This window comes from Stegodyphus dumicola, chromosome 11 (genome assembly GCF_044657685.1).
Source record: "Stegodyphus dumicola isolate Sdum_Otavi_A_Nest chromosome 11, ASM4465768v1".
NCBI classification, from domain to species: domain Eukaryota; kingdom Metazoa; phylum Arthropoda; class Arachnida; order Araneae; family Eresidae; genus Stegodyphus; species Stegodyphus dumicola.
In genome coordinates this window covers 126,258,819-126,283,728 of record NC_140778.1, presented here as the reverse complement: position 1 = coordinate 126,283,728, position 24,910 = coordinate 126,258,819, and the positions used below count along the sequence as shown (strand labels likewise).

Here is a 24,910-nt window from a genome sequence, read left to right as displayed (position 1 = left end):
AAAAGAAGTAAATTCTACAAAATATCAAATAAATATCTGAAAGGTTTCAGATTTTAAATTATGTCCAAAGGGACTTTTTTTAACGTTTACCTCTATTTATTAAATAAATATCATGTTCTTTGCACTTAAACCATAAAACTCAGTTCAACAGCAATGTCTCAAATAATTTTAAAATGAGTATATCTTTAGAATTTCCAATACAAAGTTCTGCGCGTGCGCTGGAGATAAAAAGTTTTTTTTTTTCACCGTATTGCCATTGCTCGCTTTTAAATTGTTGAGTTTGTTAATCAAAAATTCGTTTAAGTGTTACAAAATATGAAATTGATAATAAAACAAATTCCAAATTTCAAATTTGGGCTTTCAGATGCCCATATTCACAGCAGGATGACATCATTCAAAACTGGATGGCTCTAGGTACCATTGTTCTATCACAATGTGAAAACATACATACATTTATGCAGATTCTTCATTATTTAATTTCTTCAAATATAATACACACACACACACACAACGAAAATGAAATAATGTGTTTTAATGGAAAGAGAGAGGGGGGGGATTTCTCCCAAAGAGCAACAGGTGCCAAACAATTTGCTAGAGAAATATATATGCTAACTTAATATATCTGAGAAAGAGTACATTGTGGTTTTATTTGTATTTGATTCATATTTAAGTAAATTCATGTTGAGACCCTAGAATAAAGATAAAAAACCCATTTGAATAGATCTTAGCAGGTATTGTTGCTTACTAACTATCTTTAAATTAAATGTGCTGTTCTTACCTCCTAAACGAGTATTCTTGTTTCAAAGTAAGTATTATTGTTAAAAGTTATTAAAATATGTCATTTTAGCTTTTTGTCTTTTGAAGTAACTAATATAAGACACATTTCTTATGTTTAGGGAAAAAAAAAAAAAAAAAAAAAAAAAAGAATTACTACACGCATAAGAAATGACTACTACAGAAGAAATGATTTAAGAAAATTCTTAACATGTGAAAATTATGTACACAGTATAAATTAATTCTCTACACCCTTAAAAATTCATAAATTTACATAAATAATCTATCAACAATCCATCACAATAATGATTAATATTTTTATAAAACAAGTCCCACTAGCAAAAATGGTAGGAATTAAAAATAGGCTTGAAAATATAAATGAAATTGTAAAACTTTAGAAGATATTCAAACTAATAATTGTAAAGAATATGTTTTGAGAAATACCAAGTAAATACATTTCATTTTAGCTACTGAGATTCACAGGCTTGAAAATATAAATGAAATTGTAAAATTTTAGATGGATACTCAAACCAATCATTATAGAGAATATATTTTGAGAAATATCAAAGTAAATAAATTAATTTTAACTACAAAGATTCAATTTATAAAATACCTTTAACAGAATGCTTTGATGGTTCTAAATTATCCAAATTATGAAAAAATAGTTTATCTAAACTGTAACTTAATCCAGGCATTATAGGCCCAGGGTCAACTATGCTGGTACGGTTTGTTATCTTTTTTGAAGGGTGAGGCTTTTTAAACAGCTAAAAATGAAAATAAAAAACATTACACATAAATTCAAACTACAAAGTCACATTACAGACAGTTACACTCATACATAAACAGGAAAAAATAGCTTATAAACCTATATTCATGACTAATATTGCATAATAAATCAAGTTTTTTTTTTACAGGATTATTTTTCACTAAATACATGAGTTTCATTTGCATTTTTTATGTTGAAAATGACACAAATAAAAAAAAATTATTTCAAAGTTCTTTAAATTTTGTTATTATTTGAAGAAGAAGGTTATTTTAAAATGTAAATTTTTAGCTGTTATTATTACATCAGCACAATTTTTTATAAAATGAGAAATCATACAATCTTCTTAATCAATTTCAACCAGTAAAAATCAAACAACAAATAACTATTTCCAAACAAAGAGCTGAAAAATGTGATACTATAATTTACCATAAAATACTGAATACAGGGTTGCCACTCAATCAGGAGAATGAAATTCCCTGACTTTTCCAGGTTTTCCAGGTGTGTTTCAAGAAAATTCCAGTCTATCCGCGTAATGTACGTTGGCTGTGCTAAGAGGTAAATTAATTATGGTATTACTTGTGTAGCAAATTCACTTAATTATTCAATAAATCCCAGAGGACATTTATTCTTACTTATTCTTGGTATACTTTGTTTGATAATTTTGTTCAGTTTTCCACTTAAGAAACATAATAAAATTTAAGATATATATATATTGGATAACAAATGTATGTTTTATTTAATTATTACTCATGATCATCACCAGTTCAACACGAGGCTAATCCGGTCCTTATAAATCACAACACAATGCTAAACAGTTAGGTTAGATTTTAGGTAAATTTAATTTGCGTGAGGTATGTTCTTAAAAGGCACCTTAACACTTGAAAACACAAATATAATTATAATAGTTGTTGTTTTCCCACTGAAGATTGAGATTAGAATCTTCCCAATCTGGAATAAAATAAGGCTTTTTTTGCAGACATTCTGCAGCTAAACAAAAGAAAGAAATCTATTTTAATAAATTGAGGTATTTTATATTTATTTCGCAGCATACATAAGGAAAAAATATGTGCATTAAATTTCGTGATGGTATGTCATCATACTGCTATAATTAATTTCAGGATTATGCCAGAGAAAATTTCCTGAAATTTGGAAATATTATTTACTAATAATAAATAAATTTAGAGGGAAGAAGCAACATTAAATTATATGAATAACATAAAATAATTACTTAAAAATTGAATTAGAATAATCAACGATATTTTAGCGAATATAGTTATATTACATGGCTAGCCTAGATGATTGATTACTATTTTTTTATTTTACTGCAAAATGGCAAGGTATTTATTAAAAAGAAAAAAAAAAAAAGGTTTAAAAAGATTTTGCGCTAAAATTCTAGTACTATACAGTAAGGCTTTGGCACGATTTTGAAAATTGTCGCCAAGACCAAAATGACCCGTTTACTGCGCATCAAGATGTCGCCAAATCCCATTAGTATTCTAACCAAAGAACGTTTATGTAAAGAAGAAAAGGTTCCATACAAGTAAAATGCTATTACGCCCCTAGAATGCGGAGGGAAAATTTGCCAAGGGATTTGGCGACGGAACCTGGTGGCAGAATTTCCCTCTCCGCGATGTGTACAGGAAATTGAGAAACACGTGAAGAAACGCTCTTTGACAAAAAGAAAACTACGAAAATCCGTTTTTAAATTATTGCGAAAAATCCAAGAAGAAACGTTTTATCAAAGGACGTTTCTTCTTGGATTTTTCGCAATAATTTTAAAAACGGATTTTCGTAGTTTTTTTTTTTTTTCCCTGAAAATAACTAATCCATGAATTAATTTACTTGCGCCAAAAAATATTTTCTTTTCCTTTAGAGTTTAACCACTTGCGCTAAGACTAAACTTCACGGTTGCGGTGCCGTGCGCTACAATATAACAAGCCGTAAAGTGTCTCATTTACGCCGCTCCGCATCTGCGAGTGCAATCCAGAGCTGTAACTCGAGAAATAAACAATCTCGTTGTTAGGCGACGTGTGCACCACGTTATTTTCATTTTTGCGATAAATGCTTATCGACGTGGTGTTCACGTCGCTCGCGGTTTGAGACAAAAACATCTTGACGTGCGTGTCACGTCTTTTTAGCGCAAGTGGTTAAAGAAATTTTAAACGATATTCATTTTATGAACTCTTGATAACGTGACCTTCGCGATATTCATTTTATGAACTCTTGATAACGTGACCTTCGAACTTCGACACCGGTTTCGAGCTTTGGCAACAGATATATCAGACATGCACAGCTGTTTTCCCTCTATGATGGAACGGAGCCACAGCCACGTCTGTTGCAGAGAGGTTTTCCTTCTTTACAATACATATTCTTTGATTCTAACCTCCATGGTACCGTATACTAGGATTAAACCCATTTTGTTTTATACGAGAACAGGTACTTTCTTTAGTTCATGCACTGCACATGCGATTCTCGAGAATATTGGAAACCAAAAGTTGCGGGAAAGTTGCTTTGCCTTTCTAAAAGACAATCAAATTGGAGCTGCGAAAATTGGCTCTATGCCAGCTACCCGAAACGTGATACATAATTCGCCAAAAAAGTTACCTCTTCCGACGTCGGCGCAAAAATCGCTTTTTTTGGCGGGATCGTTGTATGAACTTCCCTGACTTTTCCAGATTTTGACACAAATACTTAAATTCCCTGACTTTTCCATGAATATTTTGGTTAATTTTCGAATTCCCTGACTTTTCCCGGTTCTCCCGGTTTTCCAGGTAGCGTGGCAACCCTGTGAATAATAACATAACCATACCACAAAATACTGAATAATAACTAGACATTTTAATAATTATGAATATAACTAAACTTTTTTAATGATTAAATTCACCTGTTTAGGTATTTGCCCAAAATTATTTATAAATCCAATGGTGGCATTTTTCTTAAGAGGATCATCAATGCTGTATATGTCGACATTTCCCTCATAAAATAAGTGGTGAAAGACATTGACAGCTTCAACGGCAGCAGTCCCTTGTTGTTTGTAGCCAAATATCAAATCAATCCATTCATGGAGATGGGCACTAACATAATCACATTCAAGTGCCTAATAATTTGAAGAACATTAACAGTAGTCCCAATTTGGATACAAATAAAATTCAATTATTAAAATATTTTCATAAGTAAATCCATACAATTTATGAATATAGCAGAAAAGCAAAGCACCTGTCTATGCACTCTAATGAACTCTCGCGGATCACCCTTCGCCCAAGGTGGAAGAACTACATCATTTAAAGGCACTCCATTTTGCTTAGAACCTAAAAAATATAATGCAAATTAACTTTCAAAATCAGGCAAAAAAAGTAATCTTAGTTTGCACAGATTTTGAAAATCCAGCAATGCTCACCGATTGTCTCAAACAAACATGTGCTTAAAAGGTGATATTCAGCTTTCATTGTTTGTAAAGATAAATTAATTTTTTGCTCATGTAAAAAGTTATATGAATTTGAAACTGATTGAAATATCTGAAGAAATATGCTATGTAATGCTTTTTTACTATAAAAAAAGTAAAAATACTGCAAAAACATGCTGAAAAGTTTGTCAAGTGTACGGTGAGAATGCTGTGTGTAAACCAAGGACCCAGGTTTGCTAGATTCTGTTCCGGAAATTTCGATGTCAAAGATGCCCCTCGCTCTGGTCAGCCAATCACCGAAACAGTCAATAAAATTTTGCAACTGGGAAGCAAGACCAGCACGCAAGCTGTCAGAAAATAGCGGAGTCTCTAAACATCATCAACATGACAGTTTGGAACCATTTGAAAAGAGTAGGCTACAAAAAGAAGCTTGATCTTTGTGTGCCACATGAATTAACACAAAGAAATTTGATTGACCGGATTACCATCAGTGAAATGCTCCTGAAATGCAATGGAATCGAACCATTTTTGGAGCGAATCATCACAGGTGATGAAAAATGGGTGAAAACGCAAGCGATCATGGTCAAAGGCCAGTGACCCTCCACTGAAAATCACTTGGCCAAGTTTTTCGACGATAAACTACAGAAGTTCTACACCAATGGAATCATGAAGCTACCCGAAAAATGGCAAAAGGTCATAGATAATAATGGTCAATATGTACTTGATTAAAATAAATTTTCAATAAAGAAAATTTTTGTTAAAAAAATGTACCAAAAAAGCATGGAGATGTCTTATATGACCCAATATTTCTCAAACAGCTTGCTCTTGCATTGTGTTAATTTTGAGGACAATTTAAATGAATTCCAAACTGGCTATTCATGCAACTAGTTTTAATGAACCTTAAAACATAAATGAAAAACTAATAAACAACTACTCAGAAAATATGATACAGAATTGACATGCTGTGTGGACTGCATAACATTAAATTTCAAGTAATATATCAAAACACAGAACATAGCATAATATATAATTATATTTCTTACAAAAAGAGCTTGCTTAAGGTTCAAAAACATTTCAAAAAGACTCAATTAAAAATATTTGTTTATTATTTTACATGGGGGGGGGGAGAAAGAAGAACAATTTCTCTTACCTAGATCAAAATGATTAGAGTTCAAGAGGAATTCAGGCAAATAAAAAAATTCAGGTATGAGCTCCTTCACATCAGCCATATTATGTTTTGAAGCAGAAAGCCAAGCATCTTTTATGCTATGAAACATTCGATCAGCCAGATCAAAATGACCACCCTAAAAGGAGCATTAATTTTTTTTTCTGCAAATGTAAAAGCTATTTTGATGGTACATAACATAATTTATAACAATAAGAAGTAATGTGTAGATAATGAACATTGTAAAAAGTTACGTTTATTATTTACACATAACTTAATGACACATTATAAAAATATATATACATAAAATTAGAGAGTAAAATGACAATAGGGTTAATTTAAATACAGAAATAAAATACACATATAAGTGTAAAATACGACTGATAATGAAGAGAGGAAATAATGTTAAGTTTCTTAACATTATTTACATAAAAAATAGTTCACTTTTACTTATGAATGATAAAGAACAATGGAAATGAAATGAAATTTTCTTTTCAATTAGCAAGCCAAATACTCCATTAAACATGGTGATTTCACCATTAATATGAGGCGTACTTCCCTAGTGCAGCCGAAAATTATCCCATATCACTTTTAAAACTCCCCTCCCTTAAATTTAAATTCCACATACTGTTTACTGAATTTATATTTGTTTGGGAAAAATAAGATTTTTACCATTAAATACAAGTGAAGGGAATTCTAGTAACATTAATTACTACCTTTCATTTGCTTTAATGAATTTCCTTTTAGTAATGAAACCCATGCTGTTTACTCGATTTATATTTGTTGGGAAAAAATGAGATTTTTACCATTAAATGTAAGTGAAGGGAATTCTAATAATGCTAATTACTACCTTCCATTTTCTTTAATTAATTTCCTTTTAGTAAAGAAACATTAAATAAATAAATAAATTTCCTTTTAATAATGAAACACTACTCAAACTAATTCTAAACACTAGAATAAAATTCTTTTACAGGTACTTATGTCTATTATCCTGTCAACTGTGGAACTCTTTCCAGGCAGCACCATTTAGCCCTAAATATGAGCAAGGGTGACGTAACAACACACCCACAGCACCTGCACATTTGTTTGACACAATCTTGGCTGATTCTCAATAAAGCATGTTGTTTTCTGAACAAAGATCATAAATATGTTGACTATTATTATTGTACTTTTTCTTGCAATCAAAATATATATAATATATTTGGGAGTCTTCTATATAATAGCAAGCAATGGATTATTTTCAAAGTTATGAGATCCTACTATAAAAAAAAAAAAAAAAAAAAAAAAAAAAAAGGGGTATTGCTGGACAATATATAGTCATCTGACTATAGCCAATGATACAGTAATAGATTGGAGCAATTATCTGTGAGAATTCACAGCATTCTAAATAGAGCATCCGGCAAAACTGGACAGGGAGAGGCTAATAAAATGGTCTTTTTCATGAAATAGGTGTATATTGATTGTTTATTAAATAAAGATGCAAAAGTTCCTTCAGAATTCAGCAATGTAGCAGGATCATTTCCAACTTTCATGGTCAATGGGATAATACAAAAGTAACTAGTTTTATATACAGATTCTTTCAAATTTGTGTAGAATACATTTTAGTAAAATAAAGTGCCTCTGTATCAAAAATAAAGCCTTCATGTGAATTTGTAACTGTAACATACATTGCTTAAAGCATAAGATCTGGATCAAATCTAGTTATGTTTTAAATTTAACTTACAATTGGTCTTAATTTCTATAAAATGTAGACATGCAAGTTTAAACTTGGTGCATTTCAATTGAGCACAGAAACAAAACCTAATCTTGCTACTTATTATTTATGCATTTAGAAAAATGACATTTTTTATTGACATTTGACATTCATATCAGAAATATAGACATTTTCTATGATTGAAAAAAATTTAGCTCAACCTTAAAAAAAGATTGTAATACTGATTTCATTCTAATAAATAAGATGGGGAGTGAAAAAACAAAAACAAAGCATACAAGTATCTAAATACTTTCTTCCTTTTTAATAACAAAAAATTGTACATTGTATGACAATTTTAATTCAAAAGCATAAAAACTTTATTTACATTACTAAAAATGATGTTTACTTTCATCTCATCCTTAAATGCAATGAAATAAATATTTTATAATTACCTGTAAATGCAAGAAATGTTGAGTGAATGGCTCCATTCTTACAAGGTATGATGCAACAATCATTGCAGAGGAATAAAACGTACCATAATGATAAGGTGGAGTTTCACCTACAAAACAGAGAATAAAAAATGCATCTCTAACATATATCAATTGTGAACCTAATAGCATGGAGTTTTAAATGCAAATAAACTAACTAACTAACTAACTAACTAACTAGATATATATATATATGGGATTAAAATTACAGGAGCAAACTTCTACAGGGTTAGTTTATACCTAGATGACTCAATCCCATAGCAATGCAATCCTAATAAGCTAGGGATTGTTAGAGGCTGCTGCAGGAAAACCGTCAACAGCCAACTGGAAAGTTATTAGGATGGAAAATATGAATACATCCTGATCACCAACTGACATTTAAAGACCATAAGCTTAAAATAAATTGTGACTTCCTTGATAATAAAGTTGCCTGAAGTTTCATAATGTTAGCACCAAATGGAATCTTGGGCATTTTGAACACTGGCATCGGTCAGATGTTCGTCATAGCCATGAATATGCACCATTTCGAAACTGCTATGTTATAAAATATCATCAGAAAAGTCGGGACTTATTTTTATGATCTTTAAATGTCAGTTTGCAACATGATGTATTCACATTTTCTTTTTTAACACTTCCCCAAGTGGTTGTTGAGGGTTTTCTTGCAACAGCCTCTAATATCCCACCTAAGTTATTAGGACAGCATTTTGGACCCTACACTGCTAAAGGAATCCAAGTCGTTACCTATCCTTACTAGAAGTTCATTCCTCTAGTTTTGAATGACCATATATATATAAATTTCCGCTACTGTAATACATATACATACATGTGTGTGTGTGTAATATACAATAAGAAAATAAATCACTAATAAATTGCTAACGTAATTAGCAACAGCCCTTTAAATTTCTTCTTCAGATTTAATTACTTATCCTCCTAAAATCTGACCTCTGTAGTGTTCTCTACGCCAAATATTCGTGACCAGTCCCTGCTTAGATTCTAGACAATGACTTTGCATCCCTATAAATAGCCCGCTCATGCTACGCTGTTCTTTTTTTTCCACACACTTCTACTTCTCTTGCCGTTAAGACAACAGGTGTGCTGCTTTCTCTTCCTATCGCAACATTATCAAAAATTTAAATGCTTTGGAATAGACATAGTCAAGTGAACTGTGGCTGCAAATGTCAATTAAAATAAAGATGAATATTTAATTTTCCTCAATTGCCAAATTTGCTGTTAATTACAGATTCCACAATTTACATTTCTATGTCATCGATATTGCTAGGACTTATTCATTATATATCTACACAGATAGATACATATATACATATGAATAAAAATAATTACACAAATACATACATATACAGTCAAAAGTCGTTAATTCGGACCTCAAAGCTAAAAACTTTCTGCGCATGCGGCACGTTGACACATGCGCATAGGCGTTTACACGTGCTCGTAAGACCATTACAACTGCGCATATGGTTGTGCGCAAGTGCAGAATACGTTTTCACGTGCGTGTTTTATGTATAACGGACGGTATAAGCTAAAATTATCTATTTATCTATTTCAGTTAATGTTGATGACTGCGTTGTTCCTTAATCTTCGAATTGGATCCGGCTTATTATTTTTTGCAGACTGTAAGAGCAATTTTATAAAAGTAAACTTGAACTTTTTGAATATGTCAAATAGAATTTCCGATGCTGGAGCTCCCAAAGGATCTATAAAACAAAAGTATGTTTCAATGTCCATTAAACAAAAAGTGGAATTTCTGCAAAAAAATGGATAAAGACATGAAGAAGGTGACAGAGAGGTTAGTGAAAACGAAAAAATTTCGATTGACAAGTTAGTCAGTATTCTCGGCACAGCAATTACGGGACTTGAAGAGCGGAACTTTGTAACTGAACAAGAAATTATGTCCATTTATAGAATTAAAGAGAAAGTATTATCACATAAAATGAAGCAACTTAAACAACTTACATTGAAAGAAATGTTTAATAAAGTAAACAAATAAATATTAAGCTTTTTTTTTTTTTTGTAAATTTTGATACCCTTTAGATCATAATTGTTCTTTATTTCATAAATTACGGTTTCATATTTTTAATTTTATAATTTCTGCATGCCATCTTACCAGATTTAAACTGATGACCTATAATCCAGAAAAATCCATAATCCGGAATCGCTGAAGTCCCGACGAGTCCGGATTAACAACTTTTGACTGTATACATATGAATAAAAATAATTATGAGTAATTTAAAAATTCCAAAAATTTTCCTAAAGCTGTTAAATAATAAATCAATAATTTATTATTAGAAAAGGTATTTATTTATACATCATCTCCAAGGAAAATAAATTTAATTAAAACTAAATTATTAGAAAAAACTTTAGTAAGTACGTTAAGTAGCTTTCTCAGTCAGCATTCAAGTTTAGATTTATACTGTATTCATTATTTACTATATGTATAGAAAAATCCCTTTACCATAAAAATTCCAAATATTAAATTCAAAATCCAAAGTACTGAAAAAGTAGCCACTGTCATTGACCACCAATTAATTGACTTGTCAAGGGAAACAAACCAATTTACTATCAATTAACAATAACCGAATTATAACAAATGAATACACAGATAATGTGGACATTTTCATGGGCAGCTCTGGGACCCTTAGTTGTGGTAGAAGGGACAATAAAGTTTCAGACTATCTGCACATAATTGAGGATCAGCTATACATTTACATGGTATGTGTCTTCCCAAATGAAAATGGAATCTTCCAGAAACACAATGCTCCAAATCACAAGGCTCAAATTAAGTTCTTGTGGTTCAAGAAGCATAAGGATGAATTCCAATTAATATCCAGGCCCCCTAACTCGCTGAATCTTAATGGGATGGAGCACATTTGGGATGCCATGGAAAAGCAGCTCAGAGCTCAAACACCACCATGTCGGAATATCTTGATTTTGCACGATGGCTGCTTAGACATTTGGTATAACCTGCCTTTGGTCATCTTCCAAGAACTTGTAGCATTCATGCCAAGGCAAGTTACAGCTGTTTTGCTAGCTAAAGGTCACATAGCACGTTATTAAGTAGGTGGTCATAATGTTTTGGCTCTTCAGTGTATATGCGTGCAAATACAGACACCAATACCAGCAATGATATCTTTCCAGTAATGAATTGATACAAATACCTAAGGGTGATTACAGATAAACAACTAGTTTTTAAGAAACATATAACTTCAATAATTAATAAAACAAATGGAGCTGTCATGGCCATTTAGAACCTCACTGACAGAAATTCTAAAGTAATGAAATTGAGTAAAAAATGAATAAAAAGGACCCTGTATCTAATATTGATTTGTATGATACTTTTATATGTCATCCTTGCCTGGGCCACTGCAGAGAAAATCAAAAGACAAAAAATAAACATGCTGCAAAATAAAATATTCAGATCTGTAGAGAACGTACCATGGTTTGTATGAAATTTACAAATCCATAATAAATTAAAAATCAACCCCATTAATGACCAGATTCTGAAAATTTCACACTACGTTTTTGAAAACATGCAAAATTCATCATACAGTACAATCCAAGGAGTAATATATTATGACCCAACAGTTGAAAACATAGTGAAAAGGCTAAGAACAATCCACCATAACTCATGATGGTGGTAAACCTGTAAATACACAATTTATTTTCACTGCTAAAATTTCTACATTACATTCAAAATTCCTGATACCGCAGAATACAGACTTTGCTTAACCTGAAAAAGCAGGCAATGTACTTTGTAAAATTACCTGGAAAAGCAGAATACAGATGTTGTTTAGCATGGCAAAGCAGAATACAGATGTTGTTTAGCATGGCAAAGCAGGCAATGGACTTTGCAAAATCACCTGGCAAATCAGGTTTTAGACTTTACTTATTTTACTATTATTTTACTTTTAATATTGGAATATCAGATTATATTGTGGAATTCACAGAAATGCACTACAAACTTCACTATACACCAGTTCCAACCATATGATTAAACAGTACATACATGTACAGAAATCTATCTGAGGATAAAAGTATCTAAATGAAATAGCGTTGCCTAAAAATGTGTACATATATAAATTGTCAGAAGAAATGCTATCAAATTATGACAGCAAAGGCAAATTTAAACCAAGAATCCCACTAAAATCAGTACTAAGATTCCTTCCAAAATTGAATGCATGATTTAATTTTTTGTCTATAGATGTATGGTGTGACAGCACCTAATCAAAAACTAAAATGATAGGTCTTAGGGTACAAATTTGAATTTTACAGTAAAAACTCTAAGTAGTTGTGGACATTAGAAGAGTGATGATCCCAGATTCCAGAGACACTTCCAAAACCATAATAAAGCATGTAATGGACACTGTTGTGAAATAGTGTGATTTACCACTAATAATGGATAAGCATGATGCCATAGCTATAAAAATTTTCACCTTGTTTTTATGTAACTTGATTAGTTCTCAATAACCCAATTTAGTTTTTGTAAATAAAGATATAAATTAACTGATATATATCTGATTTTATCTCACATTTTGGAAAAGAAAAGTATTAAATTTTAGGAATCTGCTTTCTATGGAACAGCATGAAGCGGAGTTTTTTTGAAGTTATGGTATCTTTGTATTAAGAAAAGTGTACATCAATGGGTACAATATTTAACTTTATTTCAAAATGGATAAACAATGGTGATGCAACATAAAAATAAGTTTATTACATGCTATACTTGTAATTAATATCTGTTGATTATATAATTAAAGAAAGAATTACAAGAAATAAAACTATGACTAGCATTTGCTTTTATGTTTGAAATACATTTAAAAAAATGTACACAATTTTAAATATAGGTTTTTATATTCAAGGTGATAATAAGTATGAAAACTGTTTTTATTATTTTAGACTGAAAACTTTTTCTTCCGTTCATTTGACTTATCTACCATGAATTGATCTTTTTATATGATCAACAATTCAAAATTTTCATATATCTGACATTTGTTGAACTTTCATTATACTGATAGCGAGAAAAAACATAACTTTATTCATGTACAGTCGCAGGTTCATTACAATTTTGGGGAAAATGCATACTAAGAATGCCAATCTAGGTTAGTTAAATACTAATATAAAAATTCCTCTTGCTTGTCAATAACCAATATCTAGATTTATCAAAGTAACATCATGATTTTTATCAAAACTTATCTTCTTAAGTTTTACAAGAATTATTATTAAAACAGACTTAAAGGTTTCAATGAAGGATCTAATAGTATCAATTATAGTCTTAGGATTATTTGTTTGACTTTTTGCTTCATTAGATGGATTTTATGGAAATAATTTTCATTCTCCTTCTTCTTTTCCAAGTTCTTTAATACTAATCAAATTTTTCAGCCAGTTTTATGTTCAGAAACTTTTTTAAAATTAAATGTATGTCATTTATCAACGAAAGAACTAAACCAGCACTTTACAGCTATATTTATTAGATTAAAATGTACTATCTATCACACAAGAAATTAAACCATAAGTCCACAGCTTTAAGCACATGTCCACACATATGCAGTTATTAGATTAAATGCAAAAGTTATGGAGAAAAACTATGGTGATTATGCATATGCAGATGAAATAGAAAATATAAAATGATCCACAAGAAACATGCAACAGAACTAATCTAATTATGTTTTATTTTTACAGCCTTAACTTGATTAAGAGCTTTATACTGTATGATAAATTCTTGTTTCATGTTCAACATAGTATAACCCTCTCGCTGCACATCCCGCGATTTCCACGGACAACGTAGAAGTAGCAAAATTTGCACAACCTGTGATTTCTGTGGGGATGAATTTTTGCTGTCAATTTAACTGTGCAACCCGCTCTTTCCCCGTTCAAGGTTTCCTTTCGGCTTTTCTGTGATGTTTAATTGTTTATTTAGATGTTGGCTAACAGATGGCATTAGTTGTCCACATTTCTGCCAAATATACAAGAATACGTAATGTAGCATTTTGCGTGTGCTTTTCACAGCTCAAAGATGTCTGGCAGGAAGCGTTTTGTGAGTGATATAACCTATATTTCTGACGATATTTCCGACACTGATAGTAGTCCTGACTCTGATTTGAAGTATACTGAAGATAGTTATAGTGAAACTGATGAGAATTTCTTGGATTCCTCTGCATATAGTGATGAATCTGGAAATTCAGTTTCTTATGTTACATTATGCAAATATTTTCATTACTATACATGTTTTACCTTTGTATTTTATAAAACAAATCATAATTTAACCAGTATTAATTTTCAAAATTTTCCTTTTATATCATTATTCTTCAATTTCAGTATTCTGACAACCTTTTTCTATGATCTAATTCTATAATGAAAAAAAAAAAAAAAAAAAAAAAAAAAAAAAAAAAAACTCTTTTACAAAAAATTTTTGTATATTTTAACTAAAAATATATGTAAATTTGAAATATGTAATAAAAAATATGCAATTTTTGAAAAAAAAAAGTACGCAGTGAGAGGTTAAAAGCTACATTTAGAATAACTAATTTTTCATTAACGAGTTACCTTTGTATGCAAAATATACACCACAAAACGAGAAAAAAAAACATGTTGTCTACATAATATACAAATACTTCCTATTTTTATGTACATTTTTTAGTTAAAATTTTGCAAGAAACCAGATATGCATTGTTCTTGGGGAAGGGAGAAATTCTGCTATGCATTTAATCTGTCCAACTGATACATTAAATTCGTACCAGCCTTTTAAATACTCATATGGAATAAATAATGATAAAAACATAGACAAGCATTTTAAAGATTATTACCATGGGGGTCATCCCACTCTTTAAAACGCTTCTTAAACTGGTTGAGTCTATCAGGCGTTTGAGCACCCATTGGTTTGGTAAAATCGCGAAATGTGCGATGGTCATTTAGTTCAAGTTCCTATATAAAATACATAATTTACACATATTGTTCAATTTAGTTACATTAATTATTATTCAGCTATAAATAATAAAAACCTTTTTTTATTTAAATAAATAAAATCAGAGAGGCCTTTAAAAAAGACATTTACAAACCTCTGAATCATAGTCTGCTAATATCCATGGGAAAACTGGATACTGCATCAAATCATTATAAGATCTACCAGCTAATGTATTCAAATGCATCAAATATTGAAAATTGCTAATTTCTCCACGCTATAAATCAGAAAGTGAAACAATTACATGAGCCAAGAGTATAAAAGAAATATTTCTAATTAACATGAAATACTAATTACTTCCTCTAAGAAAACAAAAATTCTCCTTCTACAGAAATTCACTTTATCTTTAAGTTATTTACTTTCAGTCAAATATAATGTTTTTGTCCAAATTTATATTATATTATATTTTTTTTTTTTTTTACCAATTCCACTTCCAAGGTTGGATGTTACAGTACATAATGAAGTAACAGTATTATAAAATAATAATTTTATTTAAAATTACAATAAAGTTTAATAGTTTTAAACTTTATTGCTTGCTCTCCAAAATTATTTAATTTCATAGTTCTTAAAACTTATTCATCCCTCTCTATAATCAGATGCTGCATTAAAAAATGTAAGCAACAAAATTATAAAAGGTATGTAAGAAACAAAATTAAAATAATTGTCAATGAATGTAATACGGAAATTTACATGAGCAAATTTCCATCAATATTTCTATTAAAGTGACATTTGTCATTTTCCATGATAAATGGAAACAGTATTATATAATCATAAAATGAATAAAAATGTATTTATATTTAAAATTTACACACACTATTCAATCTTAGACTGGTGGTAATACTTTCAGGTTTATATTTAGCTGTGATATTCTTTTTCTACATAATTTTTAGCATTATCGGAAAAACACAATCATTTTTATTTACAAATGTTAAATATGAAAATATAACTAATATACTTGATAAAAGATGCTACAGTTTTAATATTTTCCTTTAAATGCATATCTATTCAGCAAAAGTAAATACTTACAACCCATCGCTGTGTAACAGAAGTATCTCCGATGAGACTGCTTAACAAATTAGCACTAAAAAAAGAGAAGAACGCATTTGTATCACTCATGGATAACATATTAATTGTATTATAATGATACAAGATAAAAGAAAAATCAAATTAAGTTGAGCAGTATCTTTTCAGTACATGTGACTGTAAAATGTACTTCATCAGTTTAAAGATGAGTAAATTTAAATACATACAGCAATTATTTCACCAAATTTAAAAAAAGTCATTGAAGTATTGAAATTCTGAGTACATACATTTCAAATTTTACATCCTTAAATACTATTTGGAACAATTACAAAAAAAAAAAAAAAAAAAAAAAAAAAAAAAAAAATTCTTTTTTTAAAATGCTAGCTATTAATAAATTTATTAAATAAAACGTTTCATTAATTAAGGAGAAAGGTGAATAACGATAAATTAATATACGATCACATGAATGAACAAACATGTAATCAAAATGAACCATTTTTGACATGTAAAAATTTGAGGGAAAAAAATAATATTTTTCATTTGAATAATACTGTTATCATTCATTAATAAGCTTCTTTCTTTATTTTTACAGCTGAAATATTTATTGTTATTCCTCATTTTGACATAGAAATTGAACACAAACCACACATTTATTTCGCACCATTTCCATGGCCATAAAAATACAACACACAAGTGACTTTAAGTCCCATAATTATTATTTTATTATTATTATAGAATACAAACTCATGAAATTTCAACACACTGAGGAGAATATAGTAGTCAAGTCAAAAGTTTCATTATTTTAAATTGCACTTGGCATGGAGTAAGGATCTTGAAAACTTATTACATATCATGACAGATCAACTGCTTGAATTTTCTCCTTCCCTCCTTTTTATAAAATGGAAGAAGTATGATTTCTGATACAGAAATCAAATACAAATCACAATTTAAATAGGTATAGCAATTTAATATATTTTAGAATACTTTAGCCCTTTATTTTGGATATTGTTTTCTCCCTTTTTTAATGAAAATATCTCAACATTCACATGTCTTACTCATGTGTCTACATGAAGTGGTGTTATAATATAGTAGCCAATAACATGCTAGTATGTGTTGAGATCTATATTAACATTTTGTTTTCATGTGAGTTGACTTCTGGTGACATTTCATATACAAAACCTGGTAGCAAATACAATAAATTTATATATATAAAATGAAAACCATTTCTCTATGTGACTACAAATGATTTTTGAACTTGGAAAAATCTTTTGTTCATACCTTGACTCAACATTAGCAGTACGCTTTTGTCCAGCCAGTGATTCCTGGGCACTATCAGTTATAGCAGTGGCAGTAGCTAAGAACCTAAAATATTAAAATACATTTAATAAAGCCAAAAATGTAAACACATTGAGAAATGCATTATAACATGCAATCATACAGCTTGAGCAAGATATATGATTTAATCCCACCCATAATAGGATGTAGTTTCTTTTAAAAAGAAAATTCTTACCTAGCATAAACTATATTTCTGGTTTTCCGGGGGAAAGCAAGAAGATAGTTTCGACCATCAGCAGAAAAAACCTCAAGTGCTATGGGCTTTAAAAAAAAAAAAAAAAAAAAAAAAAAAAAAAAAAAAAAAAAAAAGAGAGAAATAATTTATATGATGAATAAGATAACAGGCTATGCAATTTATAACATTATTACTATTTTACAAAGATTAAATATATTTTAAATACTTGTTTGAAACCCTAATAAAATATATGTTCCATTATCTCTACATATAATAAAAGACAGAGTCTGTCTGTGTGTGTGTATACGAAATTTGGTACATAGGTGCATTTAGACAACAGCCAGTGCACCTCGAAGTGATTTTTTCAAAATTCAAATCACACATTTTTCATTTTATCTTTTTGATGAAACTGCATCATTTTGGATAGTTTCATTCTTTTAGAAATGTGGTTTTGGTAACAGTTTTGCATTAAATGCTTTGTATACTGGACTGCTAATTGTTGAAAATATGAGATAAAATATTATTAATTATACACACAACACGCACATCTCAATCTTCTTATTCTGACGTACATGTATGGTGATTTCCTGTTATGTTTTTACCACCAATCCTCGAATTCCATATCACAGATTATGTTCCTACTGCATTGATATAAATATTAACGAGACATAGTGCACAATAAAAATTAAGCTTTATTTCGGAACTTCGCGCACACTGCCCGACAGCCTGCCTGTTTCGCTCTGCTCGCTACTCATAAGAAACTTCTCCTCTAGGGTTGCCACACTTATCGGAGGGCGCAAGGCGCGCTCCTTATCGCCATCACCACACATGTGTCTCACAAGGCACAACAGAAAGAATTTCCTTTTCCCCCTCTTTTCTTTCTTTATTAGCAAAGAGGTTTATATATTTCGAATTATGTCATCCCCAAAGCACAATTTTGATTGGTAATTGCTTTCTAATGATAGTTTCTCATTCTTTTAAAAATGTCGTTTTGGCATTTTTCATTCATTACTTTGGATACTAGACTGCTGACTGTTTTCTCTTGAAAATTTGAGATTCATTGCTCATTTCATTGTAATTTTTTCATGTTTTAATTATATAAAAAGTTTTGCATAATTTTTTTTAGGAAACAAAGTTCTTAACTTCCTTTATACCATTTGAATTCTTAAGATTTTGCAATGAGAAGTTGGTTAATTTATTTATTAGGATAATTAATATTTGTGTTAAGGGATATTGCTTATTTCATTGTAATTTTTTTATATATAATACATTTGTATTGAAATTTCTGGTTTTCTTTTCTTTCTTTTTTTTTTTTGATAAAGTTGTTCTGCAGAGTAAAATTATGTGCATTTTTAAAATTTAATGTTTGTTCCCTTTAGGCATTTTTCTGATACATTTAAAAGCCAGATGAAGGCTGGCTGCATAGCGGTTAGTTTTTCATAAAACTGAAAGTAATTAGATTTGCATAAGATTAAAATACTTAGTTTTTTAAAATCTATCTTTACACCTGTTTTCTAACTTACATAATACCTGGTTCATATAATTATCTGTTGATCAATACAAACTCAGCAAAAAATAGAATTACATGTTGCATTTCTTATAAAAATAAATGACAGATATAATGGTGTTAAAAATACATACTTAGATATTTTAACATTCAAGCCTTTCTAAATACTTGCGGACTTCACGTTCAGAGGGAGTATTTCTCTACAATTTAATTATGATGGAATTCTTAATTTTATAATAATAGATCTATTTATTAATTAATTTACTAATTATAGTAGATTACTTATCTACTGATTATCAATAAATAACTCAAGCATTTTTAGGCTAAAAGTTTCTTTTAATGGCAGTATGCTATTTTGCATTTGAACTTTTTTTTTTAAATTATGAAGTACATGTGTAATTTTTTTTTTGAGCTTAAATAAAAAAAAAATGTGCATATTTATTGAACAATTTTGAAGAAATGATATAAAATGTGAAGGTCTTAAAGATCAGCAAAGTGCAACTGCTGGTTGCATACTGAAATTATTATAAACATTTTACAGCAGTGAAACACAACTTTTATCAGCCAAATTATAATAACTATTTAATTTATAGTATGCTAATGAACTACAGGAAACACAATTGTTTTCTTTTGAAAAATTCCAAATTTTGCAAATCTTTTTTCTCAAATTGCAAAGCAAAAAACATTTTTTAGAGACAATCCAATTTTTTAAATTAATAGTTTTACTTGGTGAAATTTTTTTTTTTTTTTTAGTTTACTTTTAATAGTTTTCAGTTAACCAGTTTTTTTAAATAGCCCTTTAGCATGCTTTCCTTAAAAGTTAATTGCTATAATAAATATTATTTTAAAAAATTGCTAAACTCTTTAATGAAGCTATTACTTAATATTGTAGACAATAATGCATTTACATAATTACTGTATATTTTATCAGGCACCCTATCCATCATCATGTACATTTTCTTTTGAAGTTAACAATATTTTAAACATTTTACAAATAGTTTAAAGGGATATGCATAGAAAGGTTCATATATGACATATTTAGTTTTTTCAATAAACAGTATTGAAATAAATATTATATTCATATTTTAATTAAAGATTCTATAAGACATATTTCTATAAGACATTTTTTCACTTTCTTTCCATTTAATAAAATTTTAATAGTAAAGAAAACTCATGTACTAAAAGAAAGGATCCAATATGATATATTTGATTTTTCAAATCCTTTTGATTAAATAAAGCTTTTGTAGAAAGAAGAACTTATTTATACAAGGAAAAGATCCTATAAGACAAACTTATTCTTTTTTTTTTTTTTTTTTTTTCATTTTTATTCTAATTGAAGGGCTTGTGTCACATTTACTTTCTTCAATAAATATGCTTCATAGTCTATGTTACAATTTAAGTAAAATTTCTTCTAAAAAGGATAAATAATGTAAAGCACGAAACAAAATATGTTTTGCTTCTTACCTGCAATAAGTATCGACGTTTATGAACATCTCGAATTTCATCATACGAGAATTTGCTGCACCTGAAATAAATTACAAATAGATCCTGCTTTACTCTGTAAAAAATAAATGAAATGAATGAAGAAAATAGTTTTGTGAATTTCCAAGTATTAAGCTATCAGCTGGACCAGTGCAGAAGTTTCACACAAAATATTTTCACTCAATCCATCTATTTTTGATACCTTATATTAAGATACAGCCATTAAGCTCTTTTGTTAGTAATGTTGAAGTGAATAGTAAAAGGAAAAAATTGGGATGACCATTTTGCATGTAAGTTTAAATTTTTTATACAAATTTAAATTTGCACTTTTTCCTTCCCAAAATAAATGTTTCAAATGACCCGACAATTTAATGGACTTTTTAATGCCACTTAGTGCCACTTTTTAATGCTTAAAGTGGCTTGAATAGTTTTATCTGGTATTATTTTCTGCCCTATTACAATGACAAGTCTACAAAATTTGAGATTTGATGTTATACACATTTTTGAGTTTTAGAATTCAGAAGAAATTTTTTTTTATAAAAGTATACTCTTTCTGACACATTTAGGCAGAAACATATATTATATATATTAAAATTTTATATGAATAAGGATGAAATTCATAATCATACAATAAAAATTCTTTTTCACATTTTTCAAACACTTACTTTACAGTTATCTTTCAATTTTTTTTATATGTTTTAATCCCTTTTCCTTTTCCAATTATATAAACACTACTTTCTGATAAGTTATGCAATTTTCTTGCTCTAAATTCACTTTCTTTTACCACTGTTACTCATAAAAAAATCATGATTTTATTTAGAACTGAAATGACAAAAAAGCATTTTTTTCTATTCTGATCACAACAAAATTAAATATTTCAATTATTACTATCTAACAACAGTAGATAAATCATAATAGTGCTAAACCCCTACTGTTCATCTCCCATACAGTAAAATTTAGAATCTCCATAGAAGTTGATAGTTGTTTTTATTTGTCTCCTTGGTCAGAATGCTTGGCACAGCTATAGAGCACCTTACACGTGATGCTCTATAGCTGTTAAAGAGCTTGTGTTATTAGCTACAGAGCACCTTACACATGGTGCTCTGTAGCTGTGCGAGGCATTCTGACCAAGGAGACAAATAAAAACAGCTATCAACTTCTATGGAGATTCTAAATTTTACTGCATGGGAGATGAACAGTCACCCTTATGGTATAAGTTTAAAATGAACAGATTATTTTTTGTTTAATCAGAGAATAAAGAGTTAAAATATTGTAAATATATATACACAAAAATAAAGAGTTAAAAGGATACAGCATAGAAAAACTTAAACTGCTTATCATGTACTTTCATATCACATTGCTATTGTTTATCTGTTTTCAAAGTTCCGCATGGTGGATTTTCTTCATGCCTGGATCCTGTAACTTTGCAAAACTCCATTTATGTAATCCCAAATATTAATCATTTTTTAAAATGCGAAGATAAAATAGAATTTATATACAGTCAAAAGTCTTTAATCCGGACTCGTCGGGACTTCGGCGATTCCGGATTATAGATCATCAGTTTAAATCTGGTATGATGGCATGCAGAAATTATAAAATAAAAAATATGAAACCGTAATTTATGAAATAAAGAACAATTATAATCTAAAGGGTATCAAAATTTACAAAAAAAAAAAGGGCTTAATATTTATTTGATTACTTTATTAAACATTTCTTTCAACACGCGCATGCGTCAAAGCACACATTACGCATAGTCGAAATTAGAAAATTGCAACCAGAAAACTATTTGATGTGTATTCGTGATATTTATAATGAATTTGATTTAAATCATATTAAAGACAGAGTACATCAAGATGAAATACTACATTTAGTAATGAACTATAAGCTGAATAAAATAAAAACATCTGCCCTGAAGATAAGGATAGTGCTGACAGATCAACTTCCAGTTCATTGCGCGTCGTGACATTCCCTTTCCTCGCAGAGCAGCGTGAAATTGATAAACAGATTTCGGAATGGTTAGAGAAACAAAGGATATGCCTTTATCCATTTTTTGCAGCAATTCCACTTTTTGTTTGATGGACATCGAAATATTCTTTCGCTTTGTAGATCCTTTGGCAGTATCCAGCATTGGAAATTCTATTTGAAATAATCGAAAGTTCAAGCTTACTTTTATAAAATTGCTCTAACAGTCTGCAAAAAATAATAAGCCGGATCCAATTCAAAGATTAAGGGAAAACGCAATCTGCAACATTAACCGAAATAGATAATTTTAGCTTAGCTTATACCGTCTGTTATACGTTAAACGCGCATGCGTCAATGTGCGCATGCATACACGCATATGTGCATGTGTAAAGGTATTACGCACATGCGTTGATGCATGCGCAGAAAGTTTGTAGCTTTGAGGTCCGGATTATAGATTATTCCGGATTATGGGCGTATAGATTAACAACTTTTGACTGTACTTCTTTATAAAAATTAAACCAGCTTATCAAAAATTAATTATATTTACATTAAAACCGAAACAAACTCATTATTGGTGCAAAATTGCACTGTCTGACAACAGTGTGTTATGTGTTAGCAATGTTAAAATATCTACAATGGCATTAAAAAAAACCTCTCACTTACTAAATTTTTTTTTTTTTTTTTTTTAAAGTTCTAAAATTTTTAATTATTTGAGCTTTCCAGTTAATTGAATGGGAGATAGTCAAATTTTTACTACACAAAACTTTCACACTTTAATGTAGTTTCTTTCCTGAAAAATTCCGATTTCATTAGTTACGATCAAAGAATATTATTGTTTAAAATCTTTCTCAAAATAAATTTTTTAAAAAATTGTGAAAAATTACAGTTTCTACTGAGGATGCGAACTTCAAATAATTTTAAAGTTTCCCAGTTTCAGAAATGATAAGACATGAAGATCACTGCAAATTTAAATCACTATAGCTATGTATCAGTTACTACAGTTTGCATTTAAGGATACATAGCAGTGTTATAAATACAATTTGCTCAAAAACTAATTAATGGAAGATAATTTAAAGTTTCCATTTAAAATTTTCTATCATCTTAATATATTTAGTCACTTTGGTTATGTATTAAATATTACGTTCAGTATGCATTTTAAGAAATATCTATTCAAGCTATTTATTATATGTTAATAAAACATTTCCTTTTCAGAAAAGTGATGCACTGAGATATAAATTTGGGACTGAAAAGAAGAAATATGCTTTAAAATAGGAATATTTAACGACAAGTACTTTTTTTTTTTTTTTAACGTTTTCATCCATTACAGCTTTTGTCATAAAGAAAATTTGTTACCCCTCTCAGAGCTATTTCAAATTATTAAATCTCCAGATATAAATAAAAGATTCTTCTTAAAATATAATTCCCAAAGTTTAATATATTCTTACAGAAAGTAAATATTTTTTAAACAGATATAAATCCCATATTTGTTTTGCAAAATATTTCAGTTACTCAAAGACATACAGCATTTTATAAAAACAGTTAAATCTATCTGCTTTTTATAATATTAACAACAGAAACAATATTTGTGATATATATGAGAAAAAATGGTAGCTTTGTTATTGTATGTAAGAAACTAAACAGTAATGGAAAAATGAAAGACATAGAACAAATGAACACACATTAACAATAAGTTTAATATTCAATACTCACATTCGTTTCTGATGCTTATTAACAGGTGTAGAATTTGGTATAATTGGATCATGCATGCTAGTGAGGAGAAAATACATTTTAAGCCAGAAGTTTAAAAGTATAAATAGTGCTAATGTAAAAATACAAAACTGTACACTTAAAAATGTATAAAATAAATAGGTTAATAATACAATAATTAACGCAAATACTTAAAATATTATACATATATTGGAAAAATACAAAACAATTATTTTATATAAACTCATTCTGTAACACCTTATATTAAGCTATAATTACAGGTGTTGGGATAAAATGTATCCTAACTGGTGGTGGTGGGACTTAGAGATAAGAACACATATTCCAGGGTCATTAGGTTCACCAGCTGTTAAGAAAAAATTATTGATATATTTTATATCATTTATTTCTTGTAACATAACATAGGATTATTCAGATAAGTTACTTTATTATGAAAAATTTC

At 29.3% G+C, this 24,910-nt stretch overlaps 1 protein-coding gene across 2 annotated transcripts in view; it reads right to left on the bottom strand.

Moving 5' to 3' along the window:
* bchs (WD repeat and FYVE domain containing 3 bchs) overlaps positions 1 to 24,910 on the bottom strand; it is a 196,540-nt gene that overhangs the window by 27,422 nt on the left and 144,208 nt on the right. For both annotated transcript variants that reach the window (XM_085827196.1, XM_085827197.1), the window contains 12 exons: positions 24,454 to 24,510; positions 20,764 to 20,824; positions 17,793 to 17,878; positions 17,561 to 17,644; positions 16,286 to 16,340; positions 15,357 to 15,476; positions 15,105 to 15,222; positions 8,254 to 8,360; positions 6,094 to 6,247; positions 4,757 to 4,848; positions 4,425 to 4,637; positions 1,388 to 1,538 (listed from right to left, as the gene is read on the bottom strand). In XM_085827196.1, coding sequence (XP_085683322.1) covers positions 1,388 to 1,538; positions 4,425 to 4,637; positions 4,757 to 4,848; positions 6,094 to 6,247; positions 8,254 to 8,360; positions 15,105 to 15,222; positions 15,357 to 15,476; positions 16,286 to 16,340; positions 17,561 to 17,644; positions 17,793 to 17,878; positions 20,764 to 20,824; positions 24,454 to 24,510 — 1,298 coding nt within the window. The remainder of the gene's footprint in view (positions 1 to 1,387; positions 1,539 to 4,424; positions 4,638 to 4,756; positions 4,849 to 6,093; positions 6,248 to 8,253; positions 8,361 to 15,104; positions 15,223 to 15,356; positions 15,477 to 16,285; positions 16,341 to 17,560; positions 17,645 to 17,792; positions 17,879 to 20,763; positions 20,825 to 24,453; positions 24,511 to 24,910) is intronic.